The sequence below is a fragment of the Lutra lutra genome, chromosome 3 (assembly GCF_902655055.1).
Source record: "Lutra lutra chromosome 3, mLutLut1.2, whole genome shotgun sequence".
NCBI classification, from domain to species: Eukaryota; Metazoa; Chordata; class Mammalia; order Carnivora; family Mustelidae; genus Lutra; species Lutra lutra.
In genome coordinates this window covers 65,642,953-65,658,837 of record NC_062280.1, presented here as the reverse complement: position 1 = coordinate 65,658,837, position 15,885 = coordinate 65,642,953, and the positions used below count along the sequence as shown (strand labels likewise).

Here is a 15,885-nt window from a genome sequence, read left to right as displayed (position 1 = left end):
TGCCTTTGCTTTTTGCTACAGTGTTATTTTATTATTTCTTATTTCTCTTGACCTGCTGTTCCCTCTCTAGTCATCTCTCCCTTTCTTCATACTTTCCTTCCTTGTGTTTAGAGGAACCAAATTAGCTGTGATTTGTAGGTTATTTTGGAGAATAAAGCTCTAGGTATTTATTTTACCTAATGGTCGTTTGGGAGAATAGTTTAATTATCTCCTAATAGTTTCATTATCTGACATAGGCTTCTCTTATACTTTTAAAATTAAACTATAATATATGGGGACCTCTGAGGACTTATTTTCGCTAGCAGGTTTCCCCCCTTTTAATTGAGTTTTAAAAAATTTTAAAAACATTTTTTGTGTTGTTTTTCCTAATCTCTGTAATTGTATTGATACTTTTGTAAGCCTTGTTTATTGTAGAAAACAATTATACCAGGTTGAGGATGTCAACTTAAAAAGCTGTAAGCTATAATGTGTGTTCTCTTTATTATAGAAATGAAAATATTTTTCCATGCTTTTTGAACAAAAGAATTTTCTAATCAGTAAATTAATTATTCATATCCCAGCTCATTTATCATATATGGTAACAAATAGCATTTGGCTATTTCTCATAGGGTCTTTTATACCAAGGTTATAGCATTTAAATATAAGCCAACTTCACTGACTGTGATATTATTTTGAGCACTTCAGGTCACGAACATTAAATTTCGTACTGCTGTGTTTGTCCCTTGCCACTAATTTTTTAAAAATATTTTTATTTATTTATTTGACAGAGAGCCACTAATTATTTTTGTAGAATTTGGTGTTTGTGTTTAACAAAGTGTAGTCCAACTGAAGGCAGAATTAGGAATGGGAAATTTTTAGACATTTTGAAGACATACATTTTTAAGAAATTAGAGAAAGGCTGTTATGTATGCAAAACTATTTTTACAGCTCTAAAGTTACATTAGCTGGGAATATGTATGATTTGATCACAGAAAACATTTTTCATTTTGGAACCTCAAACTTAAAAGTCATAGTGGATTCAGATAATAAATGGCACTAATTGAATTTACTTTTCAGTGTTTTTATACATTTGTTAGAAATGGCTTGCTAAAATAGTTAACACCTCACTTTTTTCCCAAAGAGTAAGCAGAAATGAATATTGCAGGGACACACGTTTCTGGCCTACGTGTTCAGTAACAAAGAGACCCAGCACATACTCATTTTCAGAGTAGGAGAAAATGGGGAAAAACACGCCGATATCGCATACGACTTCAGTTACATATTGTTTACTTTTTTACACCTCACTTTTGTCGTGCACATGGACTTCTGGAAAATGTTGTTGGCCTGGGCTGAGACAGATGATTTTGTTCTTTCCTCTGTTATCTTCTTTATTTTGGTTTGGTTATTTCCACAATTAATTAGCTGCTGTGGAAACAGAAGGACTGTGGAATCCTGGGGGAGAAGGTCGGAGAGTGTCTGGCAGGGCTCCCCGTGCCCCTGCAGGAGGACTGTTCCCTGGCAGAGACCCAGGCTGGTGACAGTAGTCGTGCCCCTCCCCGCAGCTCCCCGCCCCTGGTGTGGGACAGGGGACGCCACAGAAAATAAAAAGACATGTTTGACTTCACATTCTCATCCTTGGGTGATGAAGCCAAATAGAGCAGCTGTGCTGAGAGTTGGCCTGGAGGTTTCCAGCAACATCCGTTGGCTGATGAGAAAATTTCTTCCTCTTTCTGTTTTTAATGAAGTCTTCAACTTTACTTTTTCCAGGGCTCCCAATTGTAGTCAATTAAAAGACCAAATAGCAGTTATTGATAGCTGCATCTGATTCGGATCCTAGGAGGGCCAACGGGAGATCTTCCAGAGCCCATAGGGCATCCTTATTCCCATTTGCTGAAGAACTTTGCAGCCAACTCTGGAAGAAATTGGCTCCTCCCCATTTGGGTTTTTCCTATAGAATTTCAGCATCACGTTTTTATTCTCTGAGTTCTTTTCCCCTCCTTGTTTCTTTTGAAGAAAAGAAATGGACCACTGGCTTCTTACACTTCCCAGCAAGATTCTTCCATTTCCTTTGGACAGTTTTTGGGGAATGCCCATCTTTGTGACATCATCACCAAGCCGTAGGCCCTGGGATGTACGCTCTATTCCGTCAGCAAACTGACACTTACCCATTGTGATTGCCCTGCTGATTTCGAGACATTTTCCTGCCCTCCAACTCCCATGACACTCTACCTTTTACAACTGCTCTCTCTAGTTTTAAATACTTCTCCACGTATGCTGATTAAGGCTCTCATGAATTTAGGCTCCCCTTCTCCTATTTTTTAACAATATTTCCCCATCTTCTAAATATCTAGACTTTCCATTTCTTTTTCTTTTTTTTTTTTTTTAAGATTTTATTTATTTATTTGACAGACAGAGATCACAAGTAGGCAGAGAGGCAGGCAGGGACAGAGAGAGGAGGAAGCAGGGTCCCTGCTGAGCAGAGAGCCCCATGCGGGGCTTGATTCCGGGATCCTGAGATCATGACCTGAGCCAAAGGCAGAGGCTTTAACCCACTGAGCCACCCAGGCACCCCCAGACTTCCCATTTCTAATCCTGCCTTCAATAGACTGTACTTGGATACATACCAAGTCATAGGAAAGCAACTGCAAAACTAAATGGCAAGGAACATTGGTTGATTCGTTGGTAAGGTGTATAAGTCGAAATATTTGACTTCTGTCTTGAGGAGGTTTCTCCCACTTGATAATCTTATTCCAAAAGAGGCAAGAGTTTGCTGCACATAAGATGTATAATTTGTTTATAATTAAAATGCCTCCTAATGACATTTTTGGGATTGAAAATGACAGTCCAAAGAAATCCATCTCTCTTATAAAAACTTTATCAATCTTCCATTTCGTGGCTGACATTTGGTATCACTGAGGCTTATGGTTTTGGTTTTTGTTTTAATTCTGCCACTTACAGTATTGGGCTATTTTTGAATAGGGATTAGGTTACCCTTCATTATGATGCTGATGTTATGGAATTGCAAGCTGAGAATAACTTTCTAAAAGTGTTTTTTTTTTTTTTAAGATTTTATTTATTTATTTGACAGAGATCACAAGTAGGCAGAGAGGCAGGCAGAGAGAGAGAGGAGGAAGCAGGCTTCCCGCTGAGCAGAGAACCCAATGCAGGGCTCCATCCCAGGACCCTGGGATCATGACCTGAGCCGAAGGCAGAGGCTTAACCCATTGAGCCCCCCAGGCGCCCCACTGAAAGTGTTTTTATTTAACAGGATTATCCTCATCATTTAAAGAATTCTTTAAATGCCAGCAGGATGTTGCATATACTTTAAAGATGTATCTGGTTGGTTATCTCTTGCATTTGGAAATTTATGTTACATACAGTAGTATTTATAAATCACACATATTTTTTCCTTTTTAGATTAAGTTTCAGCGTGGCTGTGTGCCTTTCTCTCAGCGTTTCATTGAAGGAATGACGCATTTCTCAGCCCTGAGCTCGAAAGCAATGGTTCTCAACTTTGGCCAAACATTAGACTCACCTGGGAGCTTTTGAAAGATTTTACTCCCAGCCTGTTATCCTAAACCAATTTATACCAGCATCTCTGGGGCTAGGATCCACTGGTATTTTTTTTTTTTTTTTAAAGCTCCCTAGGTGACTTCAATGTGCAAGCAAGGTTGAAAACCACTGCTAGAGATAAAGTTAGAAATGGCATCTCCTCAGATTTAACCACAAGTGATGTTGAAGGTTGAGAGGCTTAATTCCTAACTAAAGCCCAGGAGGGTATTTTGCCACTGATATTAGATAAAAAAGAATCTATTTAGGATTTACATAAGCTGTGAAAATATGCTAATTTGGTTAAGTATAGTTGAATAGTTTGAATTCAGAAGCCATTGAAACTGTTTCCTTTCCCTAATGAAATTTCTTTCCTGTCAGTGCTTTGTGAATCTCTGCTGGTTTTAGGGACAAAAGAAACTAGGCTTGAACTTTTCCTCATTCTTAGATCTCCAAACTCTTTTCTATGCTCTGTGATTTTTTATTTTTATTTTTTAAAGATTTTATTTGTTAAGTAATCGCTATACCCCCGGTGTGGGGCTGGAACTTATGACTCTGAGATCAAGAGTTGCAGGCTCTTCCGACCTAACCAGCCAGGCAGCCCTGTGCCTTGTGTTTTGAACCCTTTGCATAAGGGTATGTTTAGACTCCTTATCCCAGAAGGGTCTGAGACAGTGTACCATCATCGCACCTGAAGTATGACAGGGTGGGATAAATTAAATACAGGGTGAAATACTTAGGAGAACCCCAGGTGGAGACAACGTAGAGTCAGAAATAAAGCCACAAGTTCATGGCCCAGTGACAGGTACACACGTTGCAGAAGCTCTTAGAGCCAGCAGGATGCACAGGTGCCTTCTGTGATGTTTCCGTAGGAAAAGGTGAGCGCTACTGCCTGTGGCTGTCTCTGCCACTTTGAATCTTAGTAACTGAGGACACTTGAGAGAAGTGATCCTGTCACCCTCGAAGAGGGGACTGAGACGTGGAGAGCCTGGCTTTTAGCATTTGTGTTACGTGCTAGGCATTTTGCATAGCTCTCATTTCACTTCTTTCACAAAAATCCCATGCAAATGTCATTAGTAATCTCCTCTTACTAAAGGAGGCTGCAGTTCAAGGCTACGGGATAACTGTGCCAGTAATGGGGCTGGCCAGTGGCTTAGCCACACTTCCCAGCCAGCCTTCCTGGTCTTTGAGTGTAGCCCTTCTCTAAGTGGCTTCTGCTGGGTCCCACCCCTGTTAATCCCAGTTCTTGCTTGTCCTCTACTATTTGTAGGAGAAACTTTTTAAAAAGGTTTTTTTTTGATGGTGGTAGGGGGAACAGAGGCCGTATAGAAGTATTAGAAAATACCCACCAACATATTTAATCGCACTTTATTTTCATTTTTTCGGTTTTTGTTTTTTTTCGGTAGTTTTTTTTTTTTTTTTTTTTCCTCCTAAGCAATCCGATTTCCAGGATATTCTGTGGTAGGAAACTCTGTGTTGTTTGTGTCTCTGCGCCCCACCCCCAGCCTCCCAAGCCTGGGGTATCCCACTCGAGAGGCCTGTGGCATGCCCAGGTCGGGCAAATTTGGTCCCGCTGGCCCAGCAGCGGTGTGTGGGTGTCCCTGGTGGATCTGTCTTCCGCCCACTCGGCTCCCAGTGGAGGGATGCTGCTGTGGCTGCCGCTTGAGTTCTGGCAGATGGGAAGGACTTTTTCTTGCTCTCCCGTTTTAGGCCCGTTTTCCCACTCCTGTGAAATTTCATTTGTGATGTGTTTCAGAAGAAGCTGCCTGAGCAGATCCAGCTTCTCACGGGGGAGATTAAATCCTGAGTCCTAGCTCAGTTGGGCACTTGTGTGTCTGTCTTACTTCACGAGACTTCTGAGGGGGAGTGACTGTGTTCTAATCCTTGACTGTGGTTTTGGCAAATGTGTTGCCTGGACTGCAGAGTTCTTTTAAGTTCTTCTGACTTTGACCTCACATCTTTCTCTCCCTTTGAATTTTTACCCTTTCCAGTAGTTGTGAAATTCAAACCACTTTAATAAGAGTCTCTCTTCTTTCTGTCTTTGCTTCCTACCCCATTCTTTGGTCACACACAGCTAGGTGGTGTCTCTGGGCTTAGCTCCCCGACTCTGGCAGTGACCTCATCACCTTCTCAGCCACCAATGGAGATCCTTCCTTTCGTGCACCCTCCAACAAAGTGGGGAATTTACATCTACAGGAGAAACTTGTTTTTTGGTCAGCGTTCTACAATACTCTGCCACTCAGAGTCTGGTTTTTGGACCTAAAGGGTCAGTATTGTTCGCTGATAGAAATGCAGAATCTCAGGCCCCACCCCACACTGACTGGGTCAGAATCTGCATTTTCACACAGCCCCAGGTGATCAGTGTTCACATTCAAGTTTGAGAAGCATTGCTCCAAATCTGGCATCTGTGGATTATGTCCTAGTTAAAGAAATAGAATAACAGAACCCATTTGTTCTGTAGAAAGAATTGGATAAATCTTTTTTTTTTTTTTTTTTTTAATCATACCCATTTATTCATCTTTGGGCAATACTTTTGTCGTTTTTAGAGATAGGGAGAAATGAATATGTTTGGAAATAAATGGCTTTGCCTATGTTGTGAGTGAAGTTAAGGCATTGGAAAAAGCTTGGATAATTTCACTGATAAGACTGTTACCAAGGAAGGATTCAAATAGCAGGTATCATTATTATTTTGAAAAGAAATGGAAAATGTAGTTCTGTGGAAAGAACATTTAGTTCAAGAAATATTTCTATTTTCAAAATATAAAATATAAAAAATAATATGCATATGCAGTTAATCAATTCAGGCTGCTATAAGAAAAATTCCGGGGCACCTGGGTGGCTCAGTGGGTTAAAACCTCTGCCTTCGGCTTGGGTCGTGATCTCAGGGTCTTGGGATCAAGCCCCACATCGGGCTCTCTGCTCTGCGGGGAGCCTGCTTCCTCCTCTCTCTTTGCCTGCCTCTCTGCCTACTTGTGATCTCTGTCTGTCAAATAAATAAATAAATAAATAAATAAAAGAAAAAGAAAAATTACGTAGATCTGGTGGCTTATAAACAGCAGAAATGTATTTCTCACAGTTCTGGAGGCTGGAAGTCCAAGATCAGGATGCTGGCATGGTCTGGTGGGGGCCTTCTTCCAGCATAGACTTCTCTTTGCTTCTTTGTGTGGCAGAAAGAGCAAGCTCATTCCTTGGGATCTCCTTTATAATGGCACAAATCTCATTCATGAGGGCTCCATCATTAAGGCCCAGTCACCTCTCAAAGGCCCCATTTTGTCATACCATCAGCTTACAGAATTTGCAGGGGGCATGAACATTCAGACCACAGTGGAGCTATAAATATATACAGTAAAAATTTGCATCTCTCTATAAGACTGCTAAACAAAAGGCTTATATATAAACTGAAGTAGAGGTTAGATAGGCAGGTAGAACACCTCGTTCTTTCTTCTTTAAGTGTATTTCTACACTGTTTGTGAAAATGCTATTTATCATGGGGGTTCAGTGATTGCACAGGTCATACGCTGAGGCAGAGTGGCTGGGCTCTCTCCCTAAGGTAGGTTCCATCTTGGCTTTAAGCATTAGAGGCTCTACTGCATGGAGAGGCTTGTGCAGGAAATTAGATCGTGTAGAGCTGGGGACATGGACCCCCTGCCCAGGCAGTGAAGAGGGACAGTGAGGGTGCATGGAAGGAGAATGTGGGTTAAGGGTGGTCAGACCTATGCAAGTCTGGCCTGAGGTTTCCCACCTCTTCTTCCATCTGCTCTTATGTTGCTCCTTGGGCTATATTAGAAGGGGCAGTATCTATGTCCCCCACCTCCTTTTTAAAAAAGATTTTATTTATTTATTTGAAAGAGAGAGAGAGCATGCAAGTCTGAGCAGGGGGAAGGGCAGAGGGAGAGGCGTACTCCCTACTGAGCAGGGAGCCTGACTCGGAGCTCAGTCCCAGAGTCCTGAGATGATGACCTGAGCTGAAGGCAGATGCTTAACTGACTGAGCCTCCCAGGTGCCCCTGTATCCCTTTCCCCTTTTTTCTTTTAAATCCTCAGGACCTGTAAATGTCCAGCTGGTACCTCTTTGACTCCAAATTTCAAAGTATTAGAATTTGATAAGTTGTATCCACAGGTTACTTAAAGAGTTTCTTTCTAGGTTAATTAAAATAGCTTTTTTTCTCTCTCTCTCCCTGCCTCTATCCATCCCCCCCGTTCTTCCTTTTCCCCTCTCTCCCCCAACCCTGCACACCAGTGCTCCCACACATACACGTGTGTACCCTCTCCCCCACCCCCAACACACACACACACACACACACACACACACACAGTTTGCTCACTGCAATGTTGGAGACCTGATACTCTGGGTAGAAAGTGATACATGGAAAGTGCGTGAAAACCTGTTTTTCCAGACTCTGCCCCAATTTTGCTTCCATGCAGAAGAATTTTCTTTCATATAGGCACTGATTATTCATTGGTTATTTATTGTTCATTTTGATTAATGATTTAACAGTTTGGAGTTAGAAAGCTAGACAAGCATTCATTTGCATTGGATGTAAAATGGCGAGAGGGCAGAGCACCCATACTTTCAGGAAACATTGTTTTTTCTGTGAGCAAGGGGGGCATCTGTGTAGAGAGGCCCCTAACTAATGCTTCAGGCCTCCCAAGTGAACTGTCCGTCCCCACAGTGAGCAGCTGGTAGTGACTTCAGCTAGGACTGGTCTGAACATTGTTCCATTTCTCCTTCAGAGGCGTCTTGTGGTATCAAAACCTAACACCAGAAACAGATGGAAACTGGCCCTCAGGTTTCAGCTCTTGTTCAAAGGACAGGAGTAGCTGACTTGAAAAGTGTCAGACTGAGAAAGCCTGTAATTAGTTAAATTAGGGAAATAATAAAGGGAAAGTGTTGCTATATAATGAAGATGGAAAACTTAGTGATTCTCTTCTTTATTTGTCCTTGGTAAAAGGCACTGGTAACACATATACAAACCTTAGTATATGTGTTTATATACATCATGGTATTTTGGCCAAGTTATCTGACATCTAGGGTCTTGGCTATTTGAGTATCAAGTAGAACTGGATATGCAAAGATCGCAGCTCCAGTTGGAATATTCTGGCCAGGAAATTAGAAGTGAATTCAAAGTTAACTAGATGCTCATTATTGAAAATATCTGTAAGATGCATAAATACTTTTCTTTCATCATAAATACTTAATAGCATAAATAAGGTTTCTTTGATGACATGTCATTTTTTGTGGCTTTTGGACAGCACCTTGAAAGCCAGTTATGCTGGTCTGGTGCCTTTGATTGAGGGTTAGCATTTGACTGAAGCTTTATAGGAGAAATCTGGCAATAACTTAAAATGACACATCAAAACCAAGGGGAACTTGAGTATCTCAGGAAAATGTGGTTTATTGAAGTAGCCTATTTGTGTGATTTCAGAACTTTCTTGTTCTATGTCTCTGTATGAAAGTTTGTTTCTCTTTAGTAGTAGTGTTTTCCTGCACTGTGACACACGAAGCATTATTTAACTGCATTGTTAATATGGATTCAACTATGACAATTTATCTACTACAGGACTTCTCAGAGCCTTTGACAGTACCAATATTCTCTGTGGCCGTTTTAGAGGGGGATGTAGGACTTGACATTTCCCAAGCTTCTCACTTTGCAGGTCTCCCTCCCTTTTTTGTTTTTTTTTCTTCTTGATGGACTATCAACCATGAAATGCACTTTGGAAAATTATGCTCTAGCATTTTCATATGTATTTGCTCATTTGCAACATCACAGCAGTCCTGAGAGATAGAAATAGTTTTGGATGAGGGAGGAGCTAAGGCCCACAGGAGTTGAGGCTGGCCGTGGGACCCAGTCCTTAAGGACTCACTGGGTCTTTTCTCTCTCCGTCGAGGCCTTCAGTACAGGTAGGAGGTACTCAGTCCTATGTGGCAGGGCTCTCTGCCGCATAGTTGGGGGTGATCTGGGTGATAGGCCCAGATCTGAAGTTTCTCTGTCCTGTTCTGCAGGTCCACAGTGGCTCTCTGGTTTCTCGGTCCACAGATTCTATGATCTCCTTTGGAGGCCTGTCTCAATTCCAGCACATTGATGATGAGGGTGAATTCGTTAGTTCTCATGTAACTTTGTTGAGCTAGAGGGTTAGGCAGCTCCCCAGGTATGCTTTTAAGTAGGAAAGGTGCCCAGGTACTCAGGTGTGGTTTCCCTTCTCTTTCGTTTGCTGATTTTTACCCCATGGTACTGTGTCATGTTTTTTGCTTTTTTGTTTTTTTGTTTTTTTTTATAGAAAGAAATTCAAGCCATGAGTCAGTGCAGCCATCCCAATGTAGTGACCTATTACACCTCTTTTGTGGTAAAAGATGAACTTTGGCTGGTCATGAAATTACTAAGTGGAGGTAAGTAGGTTTTGTTATTTGCTTGTTCTTGTTCTTTTTTTCCTTTTGTGCGAGCCAGCCTATTGAATAAGACCTTAAATTTGGTCCCCTTCCTTTTGTATTTAAAAAGATTTGCTTGTTTATCATTTACCTAGAGAATAAAGCTCAGATTTCACTGCCTCGACTCTCTGTGCCCTTTTACACCCGGACTTCGTGGTGTGGGGTGGGGGTGCTCCCTAAGTACATTCCGCGGCCGCCGTTTCCCCACCTCAGGGGCAAGGCTCCTCGGACCTAGATGTCTGTCCTTCCTTCTCCAGGGGCTGAAGTCTGAACAGGTCATGTGCTCTCTGCAGCCTCCCCACTCTCTTCAGAAATGTTAACCAGTTCTTCCTCTTTAAATTCTGTTTTTAATATCAGTCAAGTCCTTACCATATCGCAGTGTAATGAATTCTTGTGGTGCTGTTCATTCCGAGTCTGAGATGAGGGAACCGTTCTAGAGCTGGGCTCTCCAGTTTCTACCAGGCACGTGAGGTCCTCGAATCCTTGATGTGGTACTGGTATTCCCGAGGCACCGATTTTCTATTCAATTTTAATCGGCTTCCATTTAAATAACTGCAGATGACCCGTGGCTGCGGTGTTGGACGGTGCTGATTTAGATTAGATTGCCGACTGGCGGGGGAGTGTGAGTTCTCCTGTGCTTCTCAGTTCCTGAACCCGGCACCCAGTGGGGGCTCCATAAATATTGCTTCCATTGAAATGGAGAAGAACTTTCTGCATGCTAACTTACTGACTTGTGGTATCCTTCCGAAGTGGGACCATTTCCATCCTATATCTGCCTTTGAAAAGGCAGAGGAATTTTCCCTCAGGCCTCAGGTCACCGAAGTTATGAAAGCCACTGACAATTTACCTTACGAGGCACTTCGGCATTCCCATATTTTTTCTTTTAATCTTTTAACCTCACTATTTGATAGAGATTGGTAATGAGAACCATCAACTTTATTGAACACTTCCTCTCTGGCTAGATCCCATTCAAGGCAATTTACCTACCTCATTTCATTGAATCTGGACAGCATCTTTGAATGGCAGATGTCACCATCCCAGCCTTTCAGAAAGTTCCCCAAAGCTGAGGAGAGTTAGGCAGCTCACCCAAAGTCACCTACATAGGAGTTGTTAGCACTGGAGAGAAGTGGTGCTGGGTCCTGTTGACTTAAAAGCTATGCGATGCTGCAAGAATTATCACCTTCATTTTACAGACACGGAAATAGAAGTTTAGAGAGCCCAAGTGGTTTTCTTTGTAACACCCAGCAAACCCCCACCTCTCACTCCTTCTGCATCTTTCCCAGACATGAAGTATGATTTAGGAGCAGAGGAGAACGTTCTGCAGTGCCTGGATGAAGCCCAGACTGGTACTGCAGAATTTATATTGTAGAGCCCATTTTAATCTGCAGACCTAGTTCCAGGGAACGCTGACTGGGGTGGGGAGGGGGCATCTTAATTTTTTTTTTTTAATTAAACAAAAAAAAACTCTTGGATCCAGCAGAGGCCCAGAACCGAGCAGACAAAAATGCTGTAATTGCCTTGGGTCTGCTAGTGCAGGTCTCCACAGGGAGCCTGGGAGAGTGGCTTCCGGGTCTGTTCCCAGTCTTGTCAATCCTATTAGTCATTGTTTCCTTGAGTGCCTACTTTGGTTTTTAATTAAACATGAAAAGAAAGAAATGAGGGGAAAAAAGAAAAAGGCCGCCAGTTAGAGCCAGACAGCGGTGTCTGAGTGTCCGGACTGCCCCTGGGGTCTGTGAGGCCCCTGTATTGGTAGGAAGATGACTTTCACTGAGCCTCTTCTTGTGGGGCAACAGCCCCCCACCTCCACTCTGTGGAGACCGAGAAGTTCTGATGACCTGGGACTGTGGGCATCCCCAAGCTGAGGATTTTACTTCCTGTCTTTGTTTTGATCCCAATTAACCTTTTATAAGCTTGAAGATATCCCCTAACCCCTTGCCTGAGGACTTGAAAGAAAATGTCATTGTCTTTTTAAAAGAATCCAATTCAGTCAGTCTCCCTGGGCTGTAGGTAAGAAGAACAGGTTTTAAACGGGTTCCCACAGGTCCCAGAGACCTGGGCAAATGTGGACTCTTGCTCATTTTTCTTTCAGCAGGCCAGGAACGTATACACACCTGGTAGGGTATATCCTCACAAGATAAAAATGAAACATTTTTTGGAAGTCTTGTTTTCTAGATTATTAACACATTTTAGGATCAATGAATAAGTAGATGCTTCTCTGAGGGGGAATATGCATTTGTTTTCTTTTACAATATTTTATCACATTAAATCTCTTAATGAGGGGCAGGCAGCTAGTCTAGTGTAGTAATACCCGATGGGGAAACTCAATTCTCTCAGTTAATCATAGGGAACCTGCAGCCAAATTCAGGTCCTGAGGTAAGCCATTTGTTAACTCTTCAGAAATGTTGAACCCCCAGGTAATGATGGCTTTTAAAATGACCAGGAGGTTTGGAATATTAATTCATATGTGTTGAAACATGAACTCACAGTGCCAAGGATACTAATTTGTTTATGGAAAGAAAGTACTGTGTATTTATTTCGTTAGGAAAGTCAGCCCATTAGCCATCAAGTAAACGAAAATGAAGATCGCCTAGAGTCACGGAAAGGAAACTCCTGGTTATAAGACGGGGTCCAGCGGCAACATAGTTTTTTCCCCTCCCCTCCCACCTGTGTTCTAGATGTCCAGGAAGATCGGAACTTCTCCCTCTTGTTAGTTCATGGCTGTTTGCTCCCTTGGCCTCTTCCTCCTTTGTTTTTCACTTCAAACATTTCGAACCCCATTTTGAGCCTGTCACCAGTTGTGTATGTGTAGGAGAAAGGAATTACCCTGAGGTGACCCTGAACAGTCTTGTGGCTGCTAACCCAGAATTCTTCTCACGTCGGAAATGTTCTCGCAGACTTGGATGTAGGGTTTCTGGTCTGGGGCGGTGATGAAGCTGTATGCCTTGGGGGGAATTGTGTGAAATTAACAAACATTCTGACACTTCCACTTAATTTTCTGAATAGTGGAGCCCAATTTAGAAAGCTAACGAAGATGCTTACACAAAGTTTTCACTTCTTCTGTCTAGGCTCAATGTTGGATATCATAAAATACATCGTCAACAGAGGGGAACATAAGAATGGAGTTCTGGAAGAGGCAATAATAGCAACAATTCTTAAAGAGGTTTTGGAAGGCTTAGACTATCTACACAGAAATGGTCAGATTCACAGGTAGGATTTCTGCAAAGATATTTAAATTCAGCCGTTTGTATCTTTCGCTCTAGCTTGTAAAGGATACTAAGGAAACACGTGTTACAGGTAGGTATCAATATTATTTCCAAGTTATGCCGAATAGATGTGGAAAAAGTACTGAAGAAAGAAGCCGGTGAATACATTTTGATAAAATATATTGGTATCCTCAGGATTGGCTTATCTGCTCTCTCTGAAATAGAAGCAGAACATAAAAAGTACCGAGTGAACTCATTAAAAAAAATCAGTTAACATGCTCTTCTTGAAGTAGGATCAGTTGAACAGGATAGCATCTCTGCCTTTCTAATGTAGGCAGAACTGTTCCAGACATTGTAATATGTTCATTACTTTTGGCATGGTGGTGTGAAGAAAGGAGGGGTAACTAATTTCATCTTCTTTTGTGCCATGAAATGCTAATTTCTTTCAATAGCCAAACAGCCAAGAATGTGAGTGTTTGATGTTTCAAAAGGGTTCCTGTTACTTGGGCCCTTAAGAATAGCTGCAAGTAAATAACCATTTATTAGTAACACTGACACTGTAGTTCTTCTGCCTTGAGTACTATGTGACTTATATGTTTAAGGATATCCGCCATGTGTTTCAGTAGTTAGAAAAAAACAATCACCTTAGATATCAAACTTGTCAATTGTCATTTTTCTTTTGAAGTGTTAAGACTTTTGTATGATAAATATAGAATATTGTAATTAGTAATTTATAATGAGTATCTCCCCAAAGGAGAGACTGACCCAATCCATTGCTTAAGAAGCTGGTGGGATTAATTTGGAATTGCACCACAGACATATTTGAGTGGAAGTAGAACAGCTTTACCTAGAATTATCAGCTTTAATTCTCTATAAAATGAAAGCATGGTGAGTTAATGGGCTATCTCTAACTCTGTAACATAAAGAATGTACTCACTAGTGATTTAATTCAATTTGGATAATGATTCCATATAAAATATTTGTTACTAAAATCCTCACCATCTCCCAGGAGCAAACTATAAAATCACGATTTATCCGTTACTCCAAAAATCTGTGATATAATTTTAATATTTATAAAATGTTAATTATGTTAAACAGCTACATTATATGATACATTTTTAACTATCTCTGAATGAATTAATGCAATATAATGTCTGTATTCCATAATTCAGTCTCCATTTTTTTTTTTTTTTCTTCTAACAGGGATTTGAAAGCCGGTAATATTCTTCTGGGTGAGGATGGCTCGGTGCAAATAGCAGGTAAAGCTGATATAAATAAAAATTCTTCTGACAGAAATATTACAGCTTCAAGGAATATCATTATTATCATTTCAAAGAATATCATTCATTATCATTCCAAATAAATAATGAGTGAATGAATAAATGAACGAATGAATAAATGCCTGTAATCTGTTTTAAGAATGCATCTGGGGGCGCCTAGGTGGCTCAGTGGGTTAAAGCCTCTGCCTGCAGCTCAGGTCATGATCTCAGGGTCCTGGGATCGAGCCCCACATTGGGCTCTCTGCTCGGCAGGGAGCCTGCTTCCCCTTTCTCTCTCTGCCTGCCTCTCTGCCTACTTGTGATCTCTGTCTGTCAAATAAATAAATAAAATCTTTAAAAAAAAAAAAAAAAGGAATGTATCTGGGCTGCCCTGTTCAAGAATGTTTGGGTCTGGGGCAGAACATTTTTTCCTATTATTATTATTTTTTAAGAGTTATTGATTTATTTTAGAGAGAGAGCGTGGGGGAGGAGCAGAGGGAAAGGAGAGAGAAACTCAAGCAGACTCCCCAACGAGTGTGGAGCCCACGATGTGGGATTCAATCTCATGATGTGGAGATCATGACTTGAGCTAAAACCAAGAGTTGGATGTTTTACCAACTGAGCCACCCAGGCACCCCTCCTTTTGCTCCCTATTATTTTGATAAATTTTGGCTAGATCATCTAATAAACAGCTATTTTAGAACATGGCCTTTTGATAAAGACAATTTTACTCTCAGTTGTATTTTTTCTACCTTTCATGTTGAATAAAGGTGATATTTATATGACTGCAAGAAAAGCACTTTTGAGAATTTTTCTGACAAGTTTGAAAGTTAAAACACTGCACCTTCTATTAGTTTAAGCCCTCCAATTTCTGAAGAGGTGGCCAGAAGCATTGTGAGCCCTTAAAGCTTATGGGTTATTCTGGTCCTGCACCTGCACGTGCATGGCTGTCCATGGCAGTCGGTGTGCAGGTGTGGTGTGTGTCTGTAGAGCGAACGCACCAGACAGGTAGCCTCTGTGTGCAGACCTTCTCATTGTGTTGTTATGCCGAGAGTAACCGCAAAGTCCTGGGATAACCTGTAGCCGTATCTGTATCGACTCTTTTGTTTCCCTCCATGTCCAGGTGGGCTTGCCTCCACCATCCTCTCAGCCATCTCTGCTTTTTGCATTTTCGACAGCACAGTCCTTCCTTGTCCTGCACTGTGTCCATCATTGCAGGGCGTTGAGCCCTCTGGCTTCCAGGCGCTGAATGTTCCTAGCAACCCGTCCTAGCAGCGTCCTTGGCATGACTCCCTCACGTGGCCTGTGTTGTTGAAGAGCGCGAAGCTCGCCCCAGGCTTTCATCAGTCTGGTCTGCTGCTCTCTGAGTTGGAGCTAGAAGAGACTCTCTTCCAGGATTTAGGGTTTAGGGCCTTTGCCCATCAAGTTCTTAGAGCAGAGTTGATCACAGTCCTTGGGTCTAGTCTTAT

The 15,885-nt window shown here is 41.7% G+C and overlaps 1 protein-coding gene across 3 annotated transcripts in view; it reads left to right on the top strand.

The window, feature by feature from the left end:
* Positions 1-15,885, top strand: part of STK39 (serine/threonine kinase 39) — a 306,604-nt gene that overhangs the window by 74,168 nt on the left and 216,551 nt on the right. For all 3 annotated transcript variants that reach the window (XM_047722074.1, XM_047722073.1, XM_047722075.1), the window contains 3 exons: positions 9,807-9,915; positions 13,020-13,161; positions 14,361-14,416. In XM_047722074.1, the coding sequence (XP_047578030.1) occupies positions 9,807-9,915; positions 13,020-13,161; positions 14,361-14,416 (307 nt within the window). The remainder of the gene's footprint in view (positions 1-9,806; positions 9,916-13,019; positions 13,162-14,360; positions 14,417-15,885) is intronic.